At 38.4% G+C, this 24897-nt stretch overlaps 1 protein-coding gene across 2 annotated transcripts; it reads right to left on the bottom strand.

Annotated features, from left to right (window-relative positions):
- Positions 1–11017: 11017 nt before the first annotated feature.
- Positions 11018–24693, bottom strand: LOC116255512 (CBL-interacting protein kinase 24-like). 2 transcript variants are annotated; one of them, XM_050078497.1, is made up of 16 exons: positions 24416–24693; positions 24203–24260; positions 23542–23848; positions 23369–23431; positions 23147–23218; positions 22164–22271; positions 21991–22065; positions 21842–21895; positions 20318–20443; positions 19713–19802; positions 16013–16135; positions 15662–15781; positions 15197–15313; positions 12475–12531; positions 11826–11900; positions 11018–11419 (listed from the first exon to the last, which is right to left on the bottom strand). In XM_050078497.1, the coding sequence occupies exons 3-16, from the start codon at positions 23698–23700 to the stop codon at positions 11321–11323; spliced, it is 1338 nt and encodes a 445-aa protein (XP_049934454.1). In that variant the 5' UTR covers positions 23701–23848; positions 24203–24260; positions 24416–24693; the 3' UTR covers positions 11018–11320. The 2 variants fall into 2 exon arrangements, with proteins under 2 accessions (XP_049934454.1, XP_031487220.1); XM_031631360.2 differs by lacking the exon at positions 24203–24260.
- Between the last annotated feature and the right edge of the window lie 204 nt (positions 24694–24897).

Genomic DNA, 24897 nt, shown 5'->3' with positions numbered 1-24897 from the left:
AAGTTTCACTTTTTTGGGGGAAATGAGGTTCTGCTTTCTTGTTTTTTCTGTGCTCCTGTAAGTTTGATGCCCTGCATCCCCTGTACATATCACTATTTCTTTTGAATAAAAGGGACGTGAGCCCAACGCCCAGCCTATCGGTGGGAGAGAGAATGGTTATACTGAAAGATATTTTCTCAGCATGCACGTTTGTACTTTGATGTAATGCTGCTTTCTTTTAAGAACCGAGGTCCCTGATATTGGTGGCCCAGGCTAGGCACCTTTCATATGTAAGAAGATGTTACATTTCCATTTAAAAAAATTCAGAAGCACAGAAGCTTATTGCCCAGACTGGACACCCTGGTAATGGTTCAATTTTTATGTTCCCAGTGGCTAATTTTATGTACTTCAGAAGGAGATTATTCTGCTGCTTTATTGGATAAACAAAATATGGTATGTGTGGATGGTCAATCTATTTAGCTATTATAAGGCATTTTATTTACTACAAAAAAAGGGTACAGAAACATGCACCTATATTTGAAAAAAGCCAGTGGCAGTGGCCGTGAGGCAGTGGCATGCTCTATCCTTGACTATTAAGTTGTTTGATAACATAAGTGGACATCGGCTGCATGATTTTCTGAACCATAAAATGGATATAGTTGACATTCATAACCACGTTTCTTTTGGTTTTGTTTTGCTCTATTGAACTTATAATTACCTTGGCGACATTATCTCTTTATCCAGCGTGCAGTGGCCATTTCCTGCCATTATCTGAAGAAAGTTAGTGGCTCGATACACAGATCGGTGCTCTCTACTGAATTTGTCGAAGTGGAACATAATGGCATTGCTCGTGCCTTTTCACCTGTCGTGATGATTTTTATGCAGCTTATTACACATCGGGGACTTGATCGCATAAGTAACACGTTATTGAATAAAGAAGTATCTCTCTCACTGCTTGTACAGCCATGTTTTTATTTGCAATGTGCGTCTCATAGGTGAAACTCCCATAGTGGATCCTATGCTATCAGCAGAGGTACCAACTTGAGTAAAGAAAAGGAGGAAAGCACCCTGTTGTTAAAATTAAAATTTGAGGAAACATTATTTTTCTTCACAATTGGACATATTCAGATGACATTGCCTCTCCGTCGATGAAGGCTTCTATAAGAAAAGAAAAATGTATGTCTGTTGCCTTTTAATCAGAATCTTCTTTCGCTCATATAGAGTCAAATAAAGGAACGGAGCTTATCAATATAACGCCCGAGAATTTTTCTTCTAGCCTGTCACCTTCACATTCAATGATACTGACACCCTTTTTCCTCTGTGAATAGCAACAGATGTGGTATCTCTTTGCACGCTTATGTTGCTGTTATTGGTCTTGATGAGACTTCATTTATGTGCTTTGCTTGTGCACGGAAGCTTCTTTTCGCTTGAAACTCAAGTGTGCAGAAGGCTTCTCTGTTCGTGGTCGTCTTTCTTGCTTGTGTGCTAATCTTGTTCAATAATCAGCAAGCTATATGACCTTGGATTCTTAGAAGCTATTGTTTTGTTGTTTCATATCATAGATAAAATGCACCAAAAAGTCTTCACTTTCTTGAATTTTTCTATCAGTTGGAATTGTGCTGCTATTTTGACTGCCACACCTTTACACGTTCTCCAAGATTCATAATTGTCTTAATGGCTAGCTGTCCAGCATTTCCAGTTTCTGATTGGCTGCAGATGTTCAAATCATTAAACTCTTCCTTTCACCGTTTAACCAAAACTTCCCACCATGATGAGGTCGAAAAAGTTAGCCTAATGGCTGGATCACACTAATCTCGATGCCTCTGACGATCGTTGGTGCATAGATAACTTGTCTCTCCCAGAAATCTTCCCTATCATGATGCCACCTCTTTAGGCGGAAACATTTTTTTATTAGTGATCAACAACGGTTCTCAAGTGTTCCTTACGTTTATTGGTAGCTCCTGGTAAATCTGAGTACGCTAACCTTCACTACCATCTTCTCCTTTTGTTGTCATACATCAATTCTCAAGGTGCTAGATTAGCCTTTTCTCTCATTTTCTTCATATAGTTCTGCCTGACGATGTAAATCAGAGGCCAAATATGTTTTGTCGGATATCTGCAAAATGATGGGCCATTTCCTCTGTGCAAGGACTTATTGATCTATGCAGCTTTTGTGGGAAATATAATTGATCTTGTAGAAATATTAGACTACGAATGAAAGAGAGAACCAATTGCGATAAACAGGCTTAAACCTGTCAGTTATGAAGAGGGGGCAAGAGCATTGCATTCTCCTGTACGTGGTGAGTTTTATAATTTGGCTTCACTGTATCCCCACAGCGTCAACTTGTTGACAATAAATGACGACTCAAATACGAATAAATGTATAGCTGTTACCTCCATTGGTTATGGATCTTTGTAGGCATGCAAGTTAGGCAGGTAGAGAGGAAATTCCTGTTCCAACTGTTCACTGTAGCACATGAATGGCTGCTTTTTGAAGAACATGTTATTCTCTTGTTGATGTTGACAGGTTAGTTCTAAGTTGTTACATTCTCATTGCTGGTTTTCTTGAGACATTGCACACTTCTTCAAAATTTTGACGTTAACGTGATGTTCAGGAAGAACAAAGAAGGTATGTTTTTGTCTCTAACCATTAAATTGGCAGAACTCAAAATGTGAGGAATAGTTGTTTTGAGCCAATGTTTTCAGTAGTTTAATGAACAGTTAGCACAACGCAGATTAGCTTCAAGGCCCTTGATGGCTTGTGAAGCGTGATCCCGAATATTTTAGATATTGAATAAGAGAAGGCATACAACATGATGGATAAGAAATTCCTGAATTGTTGTCCTGGGTGAGGTTCGTTGGAATTAAATGGCTTGGGAAAATGAGGGATTCGGGATGGTTAATGTAGCAACCTTTTCCTTTTAGTTTTATAAGCAGAGATGGTAATTCTTTCTTAAATACTCATACTAGGTTCATTCTCCAGAACTCCTTTGTTTTTATGATTTATTTTTCTTCGCAGATAAAGCAGTGAAATAATTCCAAATAGCTTTGAGAGTTTTAAACATCTCAAACATATTCCAGAAGTGCGTTATGAACTATTCCATATGCATAATTTTCATTTTCAATCTTGATTCTCTTTTTGTGCCATTCATCTTTGCTTTCTAGTACGAGCAGGAACATTGCTGTTAACACCATTATCGTCGTGATCAAACCTCCCCGAACTGGAAGAGATCCGTTTTACAGATTATTTCTGTTTGCGTTTCTCTAGGAAATGGCTTTGGTTACTTTATTATCTTTATATCATCTCCCAATACTTACACGAAGAGATTTTTCACCTCCTTGTTCTTCTTGTATCACATCTATTATTCCGATTACTCCAGTGGTAATACTCTGTAACTCCAAATAACTTATTCAATATTCTTAGTAACTTTGTTTTAAGGTGTGAGGCTTGCATAGCCATTTTAACTTGTTCTTTCAAACCGTAAATGATCATAATCAATCTGGCACCAGTCTCATCCAAACATCATTATTAAAGTTACGTTACATAGATAATTCGTAATTTTCTATACATGTCCAACTCCAATAACCATCATAATTCCCATTGGTGCTACTTCTTTGAACTGAAAAGGATGGCAAGCATGATCCTCTAGTTGGCAGGCATGATTCGGGATGGCAAGCATGACCTATACTCATGGTGAGACAGGTCGAGTCTGCCATTATCATTTTGCTTTGCTAGTACCATCAACCTTCAAACAGGAAGTTCAGCTCCTAACCAATTGATTTCGTAGCTCTTTACTTCTTCTCACAAGTCCTGTACATAAACGGAGCAGGATGAGATGAACATACCCATTGACCAATTCCAATCCGTCGTCACTTCTTACGTCGTGACCTCCCACACCATATATGATTTAATGCAGTTTTCATTGAGATATTAATAAGGCATATCACAGCGAGGCCCAGGTTGCAGGCCTCTGCGCGTATAGTTTCTGCGCAAATTTTACTGGTTTGAGCCAGACGCCGTAAAGTCACATAATCAAGTTGTTAACTTGACACCAATGAGACACATAAAGGGAAACCACATATCCAAGCGTGTGATAGATGCAATTGACCAGAGCAATATAAGATTATCTGAGTTGCGAAGCAAAGTATACTTTTAGTCCTGTGTCAGCAAAAAATGCTAGCAGATCTGTCCCATCTGCAATCCTACTAATAACAAGTTTGTGAGAATAAATCTATGCCTACTGCCCATAAACACTACATTGATTCGCATCTCTGTGCTGCATTTGAGGCAAGAATTGGAGACCACTTCCCATGGATTTTTTATTAAGGCATATAAATCCTGCTCAATTTTTATAGGAATGATATTCACATAAGTAAATAAACCAAAGTGATAATTCTCTGTTGTTAATTTAGTTCCGGACCCAGCAATAATGAGCTATTTATGAAGATTACAAGATTTAAAATGTGGTATCAATTCATTCTTTATCTTCAGCCATCTTATATAAACTCAAAGCATGCCCATTGGCACGCTTACTTTTGGGCCAAATATGATAAAACAAGAGCAAGGTTCAGTTTGCCCGTCTATCGATTGTGCTTCACATGCATGGGAAATGAAAAAAACTTATTGACTTCGGAACGATTGTGTTATTTCACCAAATGCGAAGTGGATTTCTGTAAAAGCATATTCAGTTTTGTACAAGCAGCAGCCAAAGGAATATCAAGCATATTCACTTGGAATACATAAATGGATAGTTGAAGCCAATATTATTGCAAGAAAGCGAGCAATTAAAATGATGTCAAAGCATGAAGAAGTCGATGCATTTATGATACATAATGCAGAGTAGCACATATAGAAAAGAACACGAAATAGCAGCCAAATGAGTAGGAAGGGAGCTAGAAACCAAGAAAGAAGCCATAATGCTTGCTACAATAACATAAATTAATATAGAAGCAATAAAAAAGTTGGCAACAGTACTACAATGAAGATATAATTGGGGAATACTAAGATCGTTGCACAAACGAATCAGTTGGGAACTTGGGAAGTAGAAAAATATTAAGCTTCCCATTTTGTAAAAGCATGCAAGTCACTTAAACCTTCCAACTTGAAGGAACACGGGAATTTCTGACTTTAAAGGTGCATTAATCTCCTCACCTTAATTGGGAGCTTTTCATAAGTTTGTGTGCAAGGGCGAAGGGAACTCCGCATGCATTTATATTGAGAGAGTTTGAAAGAAAAGAACCAAATACTGTTCGACTAGGTATATATGTGTGTATATATATATATATATATATATATATAGAGAGAGAGAGAGAGAGCGAGAGATCCAGAAAAATTAAATCCTCCACAGCGTCCACATACAGGCAGGTCTTCAGCAGGTAAACTCCTGTGCATATTAAATTAATAAGGACAAAAACTGAAACTCTTCTAACTTTTTATAAGTAGGAAGACCAAATTCTTTGGATATTATATTTCTAAGGAGAACACGGCTGTACTTTGAGCAGGTCACGGAAGGCCGGTTAGAAGTGAAACATCTTTTCAATAAGAATAAAAACAATTGCAATCTTCCGATCGCGAGGTCAGTGATCCATTTGTTGCCTCGATGCATGTCTATCATGTCGTATTTTAATTATCAGAAAAAGAACTTTTAACTCCCTCTTTCTTGCTTTTCAGAGCAGGAATTCCCATAGCTTGGAGCTCTTATTACAAATTCCAGTTGATAAGACGGTCTCCAATCGTCGTGATCACTTTAAACTAATATACTAGAAAATCTCTCTTGAAAATTTTTGAGATTAGGTAGTTCTTAACTTTTAAATACTTCCTGTGTTTAGTTCTGCCAGAAAAAAAGCAAAAAATAAATCCTAATCACACATTGGTTGGTCTTCAGCGTAAACTACAATGCACATTAAGAAGTATGCTCCAACTTCATAATAAGCAAGGCTCTCAAAGTTGGATCATAGTTACCAGGAAATTCCCTCTCTTCACACCAAATCTCATTAGATGCCAAACTGTAGATTTTTCAAAAATTCATTTTTTACTTCCCAGATCACAGGTACCATTTTCATCTACTGATAACTATACTTTAGAATTTCCGGTGTTTAAATCATCAACTTGACATTTATAAGTCACAGAACCTCAGCCGGAAAGATGTAAAAGGTCAATTATGATGATTAGATTTCTTCTGTTTTGCTGTGCCCATATCCGATCAAGTTCGATTTTTTATATTTAACTTGTCAGAATCTGAGACCGTTCACCTTGCCGTTCACCGGCGGGCTTTTTCCTTTTCCTCCTTTTCTAGCAAAAAAGCTTGAAGACAGCTTTCTTTGACAGATGACAGATGGGTATCATGGTGTAGTTCTCCGGTCTCCTTGATGTGTTTTGCTGTTCACTGCGACTGTTAAACTACTGTGAGGATAAGAGACAGGAGCCGACCGTCCGGCCCCTTGTCTTCGCCGAATAGTTGACCGGAAAAGCTGAAGTCTGACGGAGTACGTTCCTCCTCCACAGTATGCTTCTCCTTTTTCTTCTCCCTCCCTGCATCTTCGTCTCTTTCTCTGTCACTCTTCGACTTGACTCGTCCGTGGTTCAATCAAATCTTACAAACAACAGCAGAATTGAAGAAAGTGGGGAGGGTGAGTGACGCCATCATCTGGGTTCTGGTTGGCTCGTAGGAGACACGTGCCCTTCTGACCTACCTTGCAGTGCAGGGCTGCCCCACACATCTCTTTTCTTTTCCTCCTCAGAAACTCTGCAGCGTAGTCCTCAAACTTTCACCTTATTCGAAAGCCCTCTCTTAGCAAATCAATTTTCATTTACTCGCCTATGTTTGTTATTGCTACATCCACATCAACATCCTATCATAACCATCACCATCACCAAAAAGAAACAGCAAGAGAAGAAAAATACTTTTGTTGCTTCTGCTTAGCAACGGCTGCTGCTCATCCACCACAGAATGTGGGGAGTGGCTCCTTCCTATCCATGATTAAGCTTGCCATGTAGTTTAGACGACGGCAACAATGACAATGATGATGATGAAAAATATTGGCAAAGCAAAAAAAAATTCTACCTGAAAAACAATTATAACTGTTTTGGAGTTAGCTGGCAGAAAAGGCACCACATCACTGAGGGAGGAGTCATGGGAGGTCTGGATAGTTGCTCACACTAGTTTTCAATGTTTTTTTTATTTTTACATTGACATCTTCAAATATTTGTTTTGTTATATATATATAAATGTCTTTGATATATGAAAATACGTAAATAAGTTTCATTCAAAAAAAAATTCTAGCTCTACCATTGATATATATATATATATATATATATATATATATATAGAGAGAGAGAGAGAGAGAGAGAGTTAATTGTTGAAAATGGGTGATATGAATGAGCAGGTCACACATGCCTACGTTATATCCAGCGACAACATTTATTATTCTTAGCATACAAGGGATTTAGGCATTGGGCAGGAATGATTTACAAATATCAAAGAGCATGAAACTCAACTTATGCGTCAAAGACAAAGTTAGGTGTACTCTCACACAAGACAAATCTTAAAGGGCATTTAATTTGTGAAGAAACATGAGTTTGAGGCAAATCCAGCAACATGGCCAAAACCAAGCGCATTTTTACTTTGAACGCCTTTAAAATGGCGCTTGATTCGCGGAAGGACGGGATCATAAAAAACTATGCCTGCCCAAAATGTGGGTCTATACATACCCAACGGTGAAACCCTAAGATTTTCATGCATTCATATGGTAGATAATGATTCCCCCGACCACTTCCCGGGTGGTCTTATGTAATACAAGTTTTTAAACCCAAGCAGGCAAATGTAATTTCCCCTCTTTGAGGCATTTATCTGTAAATGAGCAGAAGCTTGTTCCCTCTTTGCCTCCGTCATCGCTTATCTCCTCGTGACGAGATGGGGGATGGTAGCTTTTTCTTGACGTGACCGGGGAAGTCAGAGTAGGCCCCAGCCCCCTTTCTTCGGTCAAGGACGAGAATGATCTTCTTCCTTGTCTGTCAAGATTCAACTTTTTTAAATATTTTGTAGATCATGAAAGCTCACTTATTTCTCATGTTTGGTCTTGTTTCACATGTCAGTACTGTTTGTGTAGAAAATTATGCCGTTGGAGGTGCGTACGAATTAAATCCATTCCTATAGATTCTCTCATCGTTTCTTACTGTTCTTCAGTTTGAAAGTCCAATGTTCCTTCAGATGATTGTATGTGGACCATTGACTGCATCTTCGTGGAAAAGTTATGTAATTCACGTACTGTAAGTTCAACACAAGCTGCTCATTTTCCATAGAAAAGTTTAGTTTGAAATGTTATTCTAAAACTTAAAACATACACAATGTAATGTTAAGATATATACATGACTTGAAATATATGTGCCAACCTCTATAATGTTCGCAATATACCCATATAATATGTTTATGTTATATATTAGTGAGTTTTAGGAGACAAAGTTCCCCCATTCATATGATAAGCTCGTTTACATTTTCCACAAGCCAAACCATGAGCAAATGCGTGGCCTTAAGAGCTTGTCCTTACTACATGGAGTAATACTTTCTGGGACTTGTCACGATACTCACAATAAATGAAAGCAGCAGTTTCTTGGTCTTAGATCCCCTACATAAAAAGGAAATAATCATGGCAAAGTCATTATTCCCTAAAAGGAAACTATGATATCCAAGTTCTGTCGATGCTTATGTTCTTACTTGGTCGAGCATTTCATTCTTCTCTTTCTTGGTGTGATATGGAACAACTGGGATCTTAATTTTATAAAGTGGAGCAGCACTTCGTTGCACAGTTCGAGCTGTCTCTCTCGTTTACGGTGTTTTCGATGAACAGGAGATCCGCACACAGTTTTCACAGGGCAGATCCTCCTGTAAATCAAACGTAGATCTTAAAAAGGAATCTGAAAACCAATGCATTTCACTATGCAAAAACAGAAATAACTGCTCTTCGAATCAAATAAATGAGATCGATGGTACTACTTTGCTGTCAAGGAAGACAAGAGAGGACGATGGTCAACAGATTAAAGTCTGTTGAGGAAATAACACTACCAACTTTGATAGAAGAGAGTGTAAGCACGTGTTCTCCTATGACATCTTTGTATTGGGAACTGTCGCCAAAGCTAGATCATCGGCTAAACTCTCGTCATCACGTGGATCGGTCCAGGTAAGTAACAAATCCATTGCTTTGGAAGCCATTGGAGAAGGAAGCAGGGCTTGCTTGGTCCGAGTTTTTCACCTATTTTTTCTTCTTCATGCTTATGATGGAGTACGTGTAGTGCGTAGAAGAACCAGATGCACTCAAAGAGAGTCTTGTCGTGAGGCAGACCAAGCAGGAAGAAGAGAGGCAGAGGACAGTCTAGTCTAGTCTAGTCCGAGTACCACCACCACCACCACCAAAGCGGGTCAAGAAGGGACAGTGACCCAATTCTCAACGCTAACAAAGAGCAAATTTTGTCCTGTTCCCCGGCAACAGCCCACTGTTCTGTCTCTCTTCCTCCCATCATTCATTTACTAGGCTCCCTCCATCATCACTCACCGCCCTCCATCCCTTCCTCTCTGTCTCTCTCATCTTCCCCCTCTGCAACTTACAGTTCAGAAGAATAAAAAGAGAGCAAAGAAGGCAAAAAAGATGATGAAACCGGAAATGGCTTCTTCCTCTTCAGTACTTTATTACCCAACCTGGAAGAGCGTCGCAGTAGTACTTCTTCTCCTGTCCTTGTCTTTCGCTCCCTCCAAATCAGGTAAGAGGACCTCCATTGCTCAGTACAGGAACTCACGCCATGATTTTCTGCCTTTGTTTCTTTGGTATATGTGTGGCTCTGTGCGTGCGCGTGTGATTGTCTCGCTGCTTTCATCTCAGAAGGGTCGTCGCCCAGCAGATCAGTGACCGAGTTCACTGGGAGCAAGTCAGTGTTGGGTTCGAGGCCTCCAGCCTGCAAGAACAAGTGCTCGAGTTGCCGGCCCTGCATGGCTACCTTGGTCATTCCTCCCCACCATGAGAAAAACTTCATCCTCTCTCAGGCTGATGACAGCACCTATTACCTTCTTATCTGGAAATGCAGATGTGGTAATAAGTTGTTCCACCCTTGATGAACTGCTCATCTATCAACTGTCATTCAATGTAGAAAAAATTTATAAATAGATTGACATCTCTCTCTTACCGGCGGCTCTCTTTCTCAGTGCAAACCAGTCACGCTCGTTAGTTGACATTTTAGAGGTTTTAACTGTTGGACCACGGGCATAGGAAAACCAAGTTTAGGTATACTTCAATTTTTTAATGCAAAGAAACTCCGGCTCTTCATTCATACATATGTTGATGACCATTAAGCTGATTGAAGGGGTTTTGGTTCCACACTTGCTTTATCATTTACAAGATACATGTAAATAATCAAAACTTTTTCCTCTGGTCTTGTAAGCGGTTCACGTCCCAATGTTGTCGCATTTTGTAACTCCATTCTTGCAAGGTAACTTTTTTGACATTCCTTCCACCCACGGATGTTAAGAGCTCGTGAACAAGGTTTGCAGATTGTTCAGAAATTCATAATCGTCTGTCTCGACTTTACGAAATCATGCCCCGCTAGAAAGCATGCAGAGTGTGAGCACCTCTTCATGATGCACCTTCACCCTGTTGAAAATAAACTCAGGTTTGATTCGCTCCCTTCACCTTATCCAGACCACCCTGTCATCATCTTATCTGTATGGTGGAGCTTCCCTCTCCTGGAGGTGGCCACTCCATACCTCCAGAACAGTTGGTAAGGAGACTTCCTAACACAGAGAAACTCCATTTCCCACGCCCTGATGGGATGGAATTCCCTGCCTGCAGCCAAGACCCAGTAATGACCAGGTAGGTAACTCAATGAAAGTGGCTTCAAGTACGCACTTGATGACATTTCTACAATGGATTCACATTCATCGAACTGTATCTTCTATCACCGCAGTTTGGTGAGTGCAACGCTATTATGTGTATCTGTGCATGTCCAAAGACGTACGTGAGCAGTACAAGCACCCAGAACAAACGTGAAGAGTTGCATGAAACTATACATTTCTAAGACCAAGCGTCATGTTCTGCATTTCTACAAAAAAGAACCGTTCGAGTGAGCTGAACTATACATCACTTTCCGGCATGTAATGCCAGAAAGCGCGGAAGCAGCGACATGCTATAAATTGATAACAAACTGTCAACGAACAATACATTCATTATTGAAATATACACCTCCCATCACCATCTCAAACCCGGTAGACTGAAACAGGCGAGGGTGACAAGTTACATTTCGATGCTAAACCATCAAGCTGATCCATCCTTCGCTGGGCAATAGTTGGGCAGGCAACTAGCAACTTGGAGCTCTACTAAGTGATTCAGATTTAGATGAAATGCCTGACGGGCTCCATATGATATGTTCCAGCTTGCTACAGAATTGCTTGTAGAACTGCAGAAAAACATCAGCACACTGAGGTTATCAGTGGCGAAACATTGAAAATATAGCTTCCAGAAAATTTGTTCATTTCAGCATTCAGGAAAGCTCATTCTTCCTTCCTATTTTTCTCTCGATAGCTAAGAGGCAAACCCTTCCATTTCTAACCACACGTTGACAGCCTTCCAACTGGTGAAAGCCTCGAGGCTCTTCCAATCCAAGGAGTGCCCAGGTTCAAACTTCGGGCAGGCATTACTTACTATGTGAGTTTCAAACCAATAACTTCCGGTAAACTTGATAACTTTCATTTGTCTCTCCTACTGGATAAGCAGAGCCCTTCTATCATTTCCTTTTTTTTTAATCTTTTCAGGACAAATTGGCATTAATATGCTATGCATCACTTGGAATGCACAATACTGACCTTGTGATATTCAAGTGTGTCGCCAGCAGCCTTTCGAACATCCACCATGAAAAGATCTGGAGCAACTTCAAAGACCTGTCAAAACGAAACCATGCATAGTCAGTGTCTCATGTAGAATAAATAATATACAATATAAATGCACCAGGCAGCCGACCATTCATCATCTGGTGGTGATAGTTGAGATAGTTGAGACCTTAAATTTGCAGGTCAAGAGCTCCATCAACCTGGCTAGGGAGTTGGACTAGACTTCAAGATGAATAAGGTCAAGAGTCCAATGATAAGCATGCACAATCTGGTATATGTCAGGTTAAGGTTACTCGCCCATCACAAAAAAAAAATCTGATGCATTGAAGGTGGGCCTGGTCTCGGAATGAAATTATGAAACTGGAGTAGTTGTTACCTTGAGCATTAAGATATTAAACGTGTGTTGCTTGTTATCTGAGCCGCTTGTTTTAGCTGTTCAGAGCACTTAGCTCAATTACTTGTCTTAGTTGTAGTGGTTGCTACTTCTCTTTGGAATTTTGCCTTCTCTCTTTTTCTATTTTATGTGATTGGTCTTTGCTTCTATAACTAGTCTTGAACATGAACATCACATATTTTGAAAAAGAATCACATGAACATTTAAAAATAAGACTACAAAATAAACTACCTCTAGTGCAATGGCAAACTGTCCAGCCTTATTTGCAGAAACTCCTTCTAGTCTCATCTGCAAACCATGAGAGAGTCTCTCAGTAGGTGAACAAAGATAATAATCAATGAACCAAAAGTGCAAATGCAACGATCCAACAAAATATGGCACATAGGGCCAGGTCCAAGTTTAGCAACTATATCACATGGATGCCCCAATTTTGATGTCCCATCATATACAAATCCCACTGCAAACTCTTGTATACAAAAATCCCATGCCAACCACGACATGCATGTAACACAAGTAGCAGGCAAGTGCAGGTGTGCCATAATAAAATTATACAAAATTCACTTTGTTCTGCAAAGTTCTGTTTTCCATGCTCTTTTGGAACAAAACATGGAGTGGTTTCCTAAGTTGCCACACGCACCAAACTATCATCCATAGATTGATTTTTTACTTTCTTTCTTCTTTTAGTGTTTCTGACAATAGAGACCTAAAGCTTGCTACACAAATATAAACTGTAAAGCATTTTCAAACTCCATTATTCAAAGGCAACCAAGAGAAGAGTAACAATTTAATAAAACAAGAAAAGCATCCATCCTCGAGAACACTTTGGATCACTCAAGTGCAACAATGAAGCCATAAGCAACCAAAGTTCCCAGACCTTTCTCTTTTGATGTTACAGGGAGAAGCGATAATTGATAAAATGTCACCAAGTCAACAAGTGCCAGAGAGCATTTATTTGACAAACATTGGCAGGCTTGGAGCTGCATGAACCGCTACTGGGCAGGAGGGACCTCAAAGGTTTTACCAACTGAATTCCCTGCCTTGCCAATCAAATCAAAATAAAGGGTTTCTCGCAAATGCAATCATTGGCTGACGAACTTTATTGCAAAACAGACTATCCCTTGTACCGTTTTCTACAATGTGCCATTTTGTGTTAATCCCTGAGGTTAACAGTCATCATCCTTTCGTGACATTAACTGCCAAAATTAGATGAAACGATAGTCCTTACCTCACATGAACCATTTTATAAAAGGTGAATAAGATGAAATTTTGCCAAGACACCATATGCTTCCATACAATCATTTTTTCCCCTTCCGGTGGAAACAGACCACTGAGAAAGACTTTCCATTTCCTTTTAAATTAGTCAAAGTAAATAACTTAGGTTAGGCTGGCTTTGTATGGTAGGATCAACATATCACTCGAAAAGTGTCATGGGCCCTTTTTTCCTTTTTGGTTCTTAAACCATGTGGCCTAAGTCCTCTCAAGAACCTCATGGGGAGGGTTGAAACTTGTCTTTCGCTCCTAAATGCATGTCCAAGGTCTTACAATAAGCCAACACTTTTTTTTTTCCCTCACTCTGAATGTATGCAGGGATGGAGCCATATTTCATATTAAAGATAATGGAGGGGCTGGGTCCCAGATGCGGTTGCCTGGTGGGTGCCCTCCTGGACCAGTATATCTTATTAAGTTGCCCCCTTCAATGTTAAAAGTAAAAGAAAGAAATATTTTATTAGTATTGAAGGGCTTCATTCTTCTCTGTCTAATTGTCTTGAATCCTACAACACACTCAAACTGGTTTGAATAAAGGCTCACAAGGGGCACGAATTGTCAAATTTACTTCATAGCACAGGTTGTTACTTAAAGACATTGAGAAGTGAAACTGAGATAATTTTATTTCTTTACAAGTGTGTTGATTATTTCTTACACTATTAAGATCTTAAGGTTGTCTGGGAGGCCTTTCAATGTCACATTATACTTTCAGAAGTGTGTTTTTCTTCTTCAGTTCTTATGCTCAAAGAGTTGACAAGGTTAAATAAAACTAAAACTAAAATTCTACTGAAAGAAGAAACAACTTAAGTTTTTTTTATTGTACACAAGTTTGTGGTCATTTAAATTTTAAACTCTTTTCTGAACATAGTGGCATTTAGATTGTATAGGCCTGTTACTTTGAGATTAACATCTCATATTTTTTTTCTTTGTAAACATTGTTTGGTTTAATCTATAGTTATTTCCCTTTTACTTTACTATGTAATTATGTATTAGTGCCTCTCTTAGCCTAAATTTCAGGTTCTGCCATGGAAGGTATGACTATTTCTACTATAGCCATTTCTATACATTCAGTTTACTTTGTAGTTTGTGGACAGAAGGAAACACAGAACGTAGTAAAATAGGAAAAAAAAATTTGCTCAACAATGGAAGGACCAATACAAAATAATGCAGCAAAATTATAGGGAATGGATTGCAGAAGAACACAAGTATATCCCAAGACAATCCATAAGAAAGGGACTAAAAAAACCTAAGGGAACATTCGTTTACCTGGATTTCAGGTCCAAGGGTCAGATATGATATGGGGCCCACCTTACATCCATGGTTTTACTAAAGATGCATGGGTTAAAGGTTCCTGTTGTAACCCATGCATCTTTCAAACAAGGATTTAAAACCCTGTTGGCATTCATGGATATGAGATCCTGGGGCCTTAACTCGCCGATCTTAATCTGGGGCATGCAATGCCTAAAATATCCTATGTTAATGAATCCTGTAGGAAACAGGGAAGCCTGATAAACATGTTCGTCCTTTCCACAACAATGTCATTTTCTTCCATTTCATTCCAATTGAGAGAGAGACTATTGAGTTATCCATATACTGGTGCGTAGGCTACTTGCTTTTCTATATAACCATCCAATGTTTGTTAACTTTAATCAGAGTAATGGATGTTTAGGAGCAAAACAAAGAATACCTTGTAATTACGAGCACGAACTTTAAGCCCCATAGATTCGCCAACAGTTTCTAAGGTCGATATAATTACTTTGGCAGGTTCACGAGAAACAAACCTGGTTTGGCGCTTTACATAATCCTGGCACCAAAAAACATGTCAAATCATAGGAAGAAATCACAGAAAAAAAAAGTTGGTATATCTTTTGCTACAGAATTCCCCAAACATAAATGAAAAGAAAAGGAAAAATGACAAAGCCTTGCAAAACTCAACCAAATAGGAAACAGTTCACGATGTCAGCATCAAATTATGCAATTTTACAACAAAAGAAAAGCAAACAAACGTTGATACAGAAAGATAATTTCTGCTTTGAAAGGCAAGTTTCTTTCCGTATCTTTCCAATCCAAATTTTTCCCCAGTTCAAAATAAATAACTACAGTACATAAACTCAAGAAAAAGATAAAATTGCAAGAGAGATTGTGAGATTACCTGTCTTCGGTCAAATAATGCTGAAAGATTCAAACCCTGTGATAAAGTAATCATTTCAAAAGCATTCATGATCAAAGGACCCATATCATTATTGCCTCTTTGTTCGCTAACATATTGGTCCTGCACGACTTCATGTCTTAAATAAGAATCAAATCTTAAATAATAAATGAGAACATGCTTATTAAGCCTGAAAAAGATACTTATCCTAACAAGTCAGTAAACAGGCTAAGCACAATCAAGAATCTGCATCAAGGTATCAAGAATAATTACAGGAAAAAGCTCACACTTGTGATAGAGTAACTCTTAACAAGGATAATTTGGAAAAAACACGTGATAAGACAAGAACCAGACCTCAATGTCATCAAATACAGCCTGAACATCATCCAGATTAACACTTTCATCCCTACCATGTCCAGCAGCAACATAGTTTTTCTGAAACCATTCATGATTCTTGATGTCTTCAATCCGAATACGCTGTCAAAGGTTAAAGTTATAAAAAATACATAGAACCATAACTGAGGAAACAGAAGTAGAACCAGTAATAAAGTTTCATGTGGAGAAAGATAAGGATGCAATCAAAGGAGTAATGTCTACAACCAATGACCATGAATTAGTAGCCTTTAGTTTTGATCTCCATCGCTTATTTAACAATATTTCAGATTATGGTGCCTTGACATCTGTGAATATTTCTTCAAGAACATAAATAACCAATAGCCTAGAATGCATCTACGTTACAACACAAAGGTTATCTACTTTCACATTCAGTGCCATAAAGACCAGATTTATAATGCAGTACAATATATAAGCTTAATAGAAAAATGACAAAATCTAATATGTAGAATCTGAACAATGAAAATCCATTCTTGAAGGAAAAACATTTGAAATCCATCGTTGTAGACACTATAGCTTTCATTGGTTGAGCACGTGTGTTTGTCTCTGTGTGTCTGTGTGCGCATTTTGCATCACATGGGTTCATGGAATATGACCACTTGTATGCACTGACCTCAAATGTCCAATCATATTAGTTCTGGTGGCTATAAAGTCCATCAACTCAAGGGGTAAATGTTAACTAACTATTTAAGTGATATTTTACATGTGCCAGTTTGTGAGTTGCTAGGTCATATTATCAAATGGTTGAGATTAATGGGGAAAAAGTATTCTGATCCCAAGGGCCATATATATAGATGTCTATATGTATCTGGGTGTATAAATGTGTGTCATGAAAAGGAAATTTTTCCTTCAGGGGGCGTTTGATACGCCGGAAATATACTGTAGCTGGAGAAAAAAAATTCAAATCTTAAAAATTTTTCCGGTTTATCAAACGCGGAAAAAAAAAATCGACCGTTACGATCATTTCGGAAATTTTTTTCTGGAAAAAAATTTCCACCCGGAGGGGTGGAAATTTATTTCCAGAAAATTTTTTTTGCCCGTTAGGCACTCTCGCTTCCTCTCGCCCGCGTCTTCCTCTCCCGCTCCCCGCAGCCTCCTCTGCGAGACTCTCGCAGATTTTTGGTTTTTTCTCGCTCTCTCCAGTTGCTCGCTCGCTCTCCCCTTCTTCAAGTTTCGGCGTTTTTCTCCTTTCCGGAAAACCCAAAGCTGTACCCAAAACGCAGTTTCCAAGCTGACTCCTGCGTTAGGAAAAACCCCAAGCTGTGTACCGATTCATCTGTGTTGGGGGAAATACCCACGAAATGTATAGATTAAACTTTCCATGTTCTTATCGTTGCTTGTTCTTCTCCTGCGATGATCCTTGCTTCTCACGCTGCTCGCTTCTCCTCTGCTATTTATTCTGATTGATCGCCCCCAAAAGCTTGAAACAGAGGAATCGAATCTTATGAAGAGGCAAAGTAGTGAACCTTCGATCATCTTCTTCACCACAGGGAAGCTCCAGGTGGGTGATTCTATGGTCCCTTTTTCCCTCTTTATGTGCGTCTGTTTTTATCTAGCAATAGGGTGCTTCTGCGCTGTTTTCTCTGATTGATTGCCTCTCTCCCATTCCTGCTTTGTCCAGTGTTCATAAAGCTTCCGAAATCAACTCCTGCTGTCATCTAGTATTTCTTGATGTGTCTTATTTTTTTCCCTAGTCTCTGTTGGATTTTTTCTCTGCCATATAGTATTCCCAAAATTCGTGATGTCTTCCTTTTTCTTTGTTATATGTCAGATTAACATTGGTGTTTTAATTATTTTTTGATTGTTTCAGAACGTGCTTACGATCGATCGTAGGAGCGGCATCGGCCACGGCAGCGGGTTCGCGGTCACCAGAGATGAGCTTGGGAATCTCTTCTTTGGGTTCTGGTCGCTCAAATGCATCCTCTTCCCTTCTTCCTTCTCCTCCTTCCTCTTCCTCCCTTCTCTTCCCTCCTTCCTCTTCCCTTCTTCCTCCTCCTCCTTCTTCGTCTTCCTCCCTTCTCTTCCCTTTTTCTTTCGCTCTCTTCCCTTCTTCCTCCATCAAACAAAGAATTTTTTTCCTAGGAAAATTTTTCTTCCATAACAAACACAAACCGGTTTTGGAAAAATGGAAAAATTTTTCCGTTTCTTCAATTCCAGAGTTTTTTTTCTGGAATTTTTTTTCCAGAAATTTTTTTCTGGCCATCAAACGGCCCCTCAGGCACAAGGGCATATAAAACTTCCCCCGTGTTATTGAGTCAACCCAATAGAGGAGCTAGGTTTTATCCAAAGCTCAGAAAGACTCGCCCAAAAGTTGAAAAGGCTCGCACAAAAGTTGCTTGACTCCCCCAAAAGGCCAAAACACGATTGATTTACTGAGTTAACTCATTCGACTCGGCTAGAACTGGTTTGACTCGCCAAAAATTTGGTTACAAAATATTGCTTTGCATATTGAGTTCTTTGTAATTAAAGTGGTGATTTGTTAGTAGCACTAATGACTTAATTGCTGATGTGACTCCTCTATATACTGGAATGTTAACTTAAAAGATAGGATTACTGTTCACTTACTAAATTTACAAATTGTAAAATGCAAATTAAAAGTTAAAGCTAACTAGACCCAACAAATTCAGGTACAGTTATCTACTTATCATGCGGCCATTGTTAATATCATTATCGGGCTTTAATAGTGATGTTTTTCTCTGATATTTGTTGGCAAAGTTGTTTTTCTCAGGAAAATCTCAGCAAATTTTTGAAAAACGAAAAAAATTAAAAATTAGGTGAAATAAATGAGAAATTGCTAAGAAGAAATAAAAATATAGATATAAAATACTAAAAACAATGTCTTAATGATCACGAAAACGATGATAAATAATTCAGTTTAAGTTTAAATTTGAATCCATGGACAATACTAATGTCAAAAAGAGAAAAACTAAAAACAGGAAAAATGTGAAAAAAACAACAAAAAATGCAACAAATTGACTTTCATCACTAAAAAAAATTGATTTTTTTTTTTGCGTTTTTCTTATTTTTATGTTTTTTTTTTTTTGGCGAATATCATGACATTTTCGAAAAGATTGTAATATTTGTGCCACTGCTGAAAACATTGGAATTTTTATTTTTGGACTTAGTTTCAGACTTTCAGTTAACATATAATACATGTTGAGTTTGTTAACTGTTGGATAGTTGTAAATGTTAAATATCTTGACTTTCAAGCTTGTTTTTGTTGAGTGGTTTTTCATTGAAATGTTGATAAATGATACTCAATTATGCTGAAGTACGAAAGTACAAGATAGCTTAATTGTCCAGTTTCTTGCTATTACATGAGTAAATGTAACCTAGTCATGGCTTTACTTGATGTTAATTTGACTTTTTCCAAAACATACGAGTAATGAGGTCATTTTACAACCTTTTTATGTCTAAATGATAAGTTGTATATCGTTCTTTTCTTTTATCAAACGCAATAGTGGATAAAATGAGTGCCAAATCACTGGGTTTTAAAACATCGGCGAGCACTAATAAAACCAGCAAGAAGCACATTTTGTCAATTTCAGTGGCTAAAATTTAACAAACATATGTCCTTTTCTCAAGGACTTGAAGAAAAATTTAAAGTACCACTGTATCAAGACATGGTAATAACAAAATAAAACAGTTTACCAAGCCTCACCGTATCAGGGTCTGGGTCCAGAATTTTCTTTATCAGTGCAGTTGCTTCAGAGGAAAACCATGAAGGACAAGAAAATTCTGCCGCATTGATCTGTAGAAGAGCCAAAAAAGAAAACTATTACCTTCCTGACAAGTATCTTTACACGCACAATTATACAACAAAATACACACATATGAAACCTATGCCAAAACAAAGTTCATAAAGCAACATTCATATGCACATATGAAAGGACAGTCTTATTCTATAATGCAAATTTTTTTTAAGGTTGTATCTGTGATGCACAATCTCATGGACCTGAGGAATGCACTTGTCAGACATCCACAATTCCACTAGAGAAGGATCAAATTCTAAGAAACTGACTTCAAACATCATTCTGGACACCCAAAGTAAGTGAACATGTGTTAATTGAAAAGACTAAAGCAACAGAAAACATTTACATAAAATAGATAAAATTAATTTGGTAATTTTAAGATGCTGCATACCAGAGCTTCCAGACTGGCAAGCATAAGTATTCATAACTTCTAGCAGAAGTAGCACAACACTAGAATAGCATATAAAGCTTGCTGGATGAGGTTATATAATTTGTCCCAGTAAAGGGCTTGTACCTTTTTGTATAATGTTGGAAGATCAGTCTCATTGAAGGGAAGATATCCTGCCATCAGAACATAAAGGATAACCCCACAAGACCAGACATCTGCAGCTGAACCATCATACCCCTTGTGACTGAGCACCTAAACAAGTAGGCAGTGGATAAAATCTCTTTGGGACCAAATCAAGCAGGTGAAACACAAATGACAACACCAGTATCACATAAAGAGGAGAGTAATCTAAACATACAATAATCTCAAGCATAGGCTGTGTAACATATGACAACTTCAAGTATAGACAATAACAAGCAACAAACAAGCGTAGACCTTTCTTATTTCTTAGAGAACACATTAATAATGTACGCTTCCTTACTGCAGTGGCCTCTATTCAAACTGCTATGATGCTCCAGAAATTCTAAAACCTTAGATTGAGCAAGAATGTGAAAGGAGAATCACAACATGTCTCCTTTAATATTAAAAATGCAATGCATTGTCAATATAGAAATATGAAACACGACCTATACAGTAAAAAGGAAAAATGAGTACCCAACAATGCAAGGAAACATCTTGGGCTAGATGGGCTAGATAGGCTCAGAGAGACTGACAGAATAGAAAATTACTATGCTCAACATAAATGTCCAGCAAAATACAGGTGACCATAAGCATCATATTTTAGCATATAGGAAACTAAAAAACCCTACATTTCAGAATTAATAAAACTATTACTGATATAAATAACAGAAGTTTTAAGGCTTAGAGGTTATATAGCCTATTAAAGCAGTGTTGCCCAAAAATATAAAAACTACACAACAAATCAACAATCGCAAAAATCTGTCTCAAATATTAGAAGAAGCATAAAAATCACAACCCAAAATTATTATGCAATCCCTAAAAGGCCACAAACAAACACTGCAATGTTAATTCAAAAAATCGTAATCATTTCAAAAGAAGCAAAAAAATCCAGAGCAACTAGTTTGGTTTTTATTCCTGTGAGAAAAAAATCCCATTTTGAATCTGAAACTGAATAACAATACTGATTCAATTTAAACCTTTTTCATATTTTTCTGGTATTTTTATTATTGTACAACTACTGAAGGAAACCCACACAAACAACAATATACATGTCAAAATGCAAACACTGAAACTGGACATAGAAAATTTCTAGTGGTGCATTTGGGTAACCATCTTCTCAACATTTTAACTAACATTAATGCAGTAACTTCCAGATGTGGCTCATGGTTTATCAGGAATTGTATTTGCATCTTCCTCATAAACAACTCAATTATTTACATACCGTTGACTTACGGGATTGTTTTTTCTATTATCAAGTCAGTACTAGTTGCATCTTTATTGCTGTTGGTATAATATTATCCCTACAATCAAGAAAATTGCGATAAGTTGCATGCAATATGAACCACATCTAGATTACACAACTAAGCCAATAGCAGCATATGGATTCATCATAATGCAAGACATGCATATCAAAAAACATATTTTGGAAAAAAACAGCAAAGTTGTAGATGCGACAAGAGGAGCACTTACTTCAGGTGCAACATAGTTTGGGGTACCACAAGTTGTATGGAGAAGTTCAACACCCTAAAGGTGAAGATGGAAAAGGAGAACAAAGGTGTGTTATTTGCATTGTTTTCTAGAATCAGTTAGTAAAACAGAAATAAAATTGCAGTTCTTACTTGTCGGCGTAGTGCGCTAAGCCCAAAATCTGAAATTTTTAAATTTCCTTGAGAATCCAGGAGAAGATTTTCAGGCTACAAAGACATTCGAACTCATTATACTCTGGAAAAGATAATGTTTGCAAAGAAATAATGATATTGGAAAATAGGAATTTGAGAAGTGAGAAAATCACCTTTAGGTCTCTATGATAGACTCCTTTTTTATGGCAATACTCAACAGCATCAATAAGCTGCTGAAAGTATCGCCGAGATTCCCTCTCACTAAGCCTCCCTTGGTGAACCTGTACATTTAGCCTCTTCCAAGTAAAACTCTATGGGAACAGTCGATTGATTCAATGAGTGTCAATGCTAGGAAGAAAGTTTTCAATTTCAAAAAAATTGGAAAATTAGGTGCCACATAATATACGCAAATCAAACTGAAAACAACTTTCCACCATTACCTTGCAATGATAACTTTTCTAAGAGTAGCATGCACAAAATTTCATGTGTCATGGTCAACGACCAGATCATAAATCTCTCAGAGATTCAAGATGTGGATCATTTGCTAATATAGAGAAGGGATAGCTTCCCTTTTTTTATCAACCCCATCCCACTACATATTAGCTTAGAAATAGGTTCCCTTTTTTTCAACCCCATCCCACTACATATTAACTTAGAAATAGGTTACCTATTTTCCAACCCCATCTCAGTGCATCTTAGCTTAGAACTATTCTACCAGCTTAACCATTTCAAGTGTCTGGCGCAGTATTTATAAAAAGGGAGCTAATTCTGTACTTGGTGCAAGCCTCGACTAGCCACATACGCAATTGCCCAAATGTCTGTAAAATTATACAAGAGGAAGATGCCAACTCTAGATCTATGTGCCACAGCGAATTTAACCATCGCAACCAATTCTTATTAGCATGTAGATATAACTTAACTCACTGGAACTAAGCTTTGCCGAGGTAAATGCAATTGAACTAGTGCAAACCCTTCATGGTATGATAGAACCGATTCTATCTAACTTAAAAACACGAGATCCATATTGCCATGAAACTTCTGATGGGACAGGGCCATTTATCAGAATTATTGCGAATAAAAGGACTCTGAAATATATGATACTAGCATTGGCATCAAGTAACTTAAGATTACATAGGTGTAGCTTCATCTGACTTACAATCTTGTCAAACAGCTCTCCTCCAGTGACGAACTCTAGAATGATATAGATTTTTGTCTGGCTTGCAAGCACCTATAAAACAATCATGAGGCAGTAGCATTTCCTGAGATTAGGATGTTTACATAAACCAAGAAAAACAATCATAAACAACCAGCAGTTTCTAATACGAGAATTATTGGACACTTGCAGCCACTTAATTCGGCGCTTGCACAGAACAACTACCTCATGCAATCGCACAATGTTGGGATGCCTAACAAGCTTCATGATAGATATCTCCATCTTGATCTGACACACGAAGGATCGAAAAACCTTTAGACTGAAGGCGTTCAACCCAAACTAAAAACACCTGCAACACCAGAAACTAAAACCCACGTGAAGCAAGAAATCAACGGTACCTGATCAACCATCTTATGTTTAAGAATCGAACTCTTGGCAAGCACTTTCATCGCCACGCCTTCGCCGGTGTCCGTGTTCTTGGCGAACTTCACCTTCGCGAAGGTGCCCTCGCCGATCGTCCTCCCAACCTCATACTTGCCAACCTTCCTCATCACCATCTTGAGTATTTCACGTTACCCCACCCGACGCTCATGCAAGGAAGTAAAGAAAGAAAAGCGGAGGAGAAATTTGGGCACCAACAAATCTCCAACCTTTCACTCCCCCCCTTTAAGCAGCAACAGTCAATCGGCTCCGTGCAGGAAATTCCTTAAAACCAAATTAAGAACACAACCCAATCAGTTTGCTAAAACCGTAAAAGCACGACGGATGTCCAGTGCCCAACAACCGTGAAACACAGAATAAAACTCTATGGAAAGAAGAGTTCCTTCGCAAAGGAATCAAAACAAGAACAAGAAGGAGCTGCTTACAAGAAAAGAGCCTTAAAACCAGCAATGTTCAATGCAAGACGACCGATACCACAAAAACTTACGGAGACAAGACCGTATTCACAGAATTTCTTTATTCGTGCCTGCGTGCGGGCGTGTGTGTGTGTGTGTGTGTGTGTGTGTGTGTGTGTGTGTGTGTGTGTGTGAGAGAGAGAGAGAGAGAGAGAGAGAACACCAGAAAATGGAGTGGCCACCATAGAGTGAACTGCAAATGGCAATTGCACTTTCTTGAGCTTAAAAGGTGAAGAGGAAGGGGAAGGACCGAAGGAAAGGTGGGGAACGAAGAAAAAGGCGAGTCAATACGGATCAAGAAAAGAGAAGTGGAGGAGAAAAGGAAAGAAGGAGAGAGGTTGAGTTGGAGAAGAGTTGATGGAAAAGGGCGTCTCACGTTGGTATAAGCGGGTGAATTCCGTGCACCGCTGGTATATCTTTTCTACATGTCCAGGCCTTCCTCCGTTCTGCTTCTCGCCGTAGAGGAAGGGCTAGGCACTCGGGAGGGAGTCAGAGAGTCAGGGGACCCCTCCCTGTCCATCTCCTCTCCACGTCAAATGGAGAACCCCAAATTGGGATCACAAACCAGGGGACGATCCCCGACAATCTTCTGATCAGGACGTCTGAATGGTCCAGTAAATATGAGACGCCATCATCGTCGTCATGGATTTTCATAAAGAGCGTCATCGCCACTGAAAATATGTGAAGCCATTGTCATATCGCATGTTTTAAAATCCCTTTTAACTACCTCTAGAATTTGGTTGATGAATTGGTGTAGCATGTTTTCTTTTTTCTAATTAAAAAAGTATCATAAATGCGGAGTTTGATCAAGGATCTTAGAAAAAACAGAAGATCCATAATTGACATCCTCGTTTACTT

The sequence above is a fragment of the Nymphaea colorata genome, chromosome 6 (assembly GCF_008831285.2).
Source record: "Nymphaea colorata isolate Beijing-Zhang1983 chromosome 6, ASM883128v2, whole genome shotgun sequence".
Lineage (NCBI taxonomy): Eukaryota > Viridiplantae > Streptophyta > Magnoliopsida > Nymphaeales > Nymphaeaceae > Nymphaea > Nymphaea colorata.
This window is presented reverse-complemented; position numbering and strand designations above follow the sequence as displayed.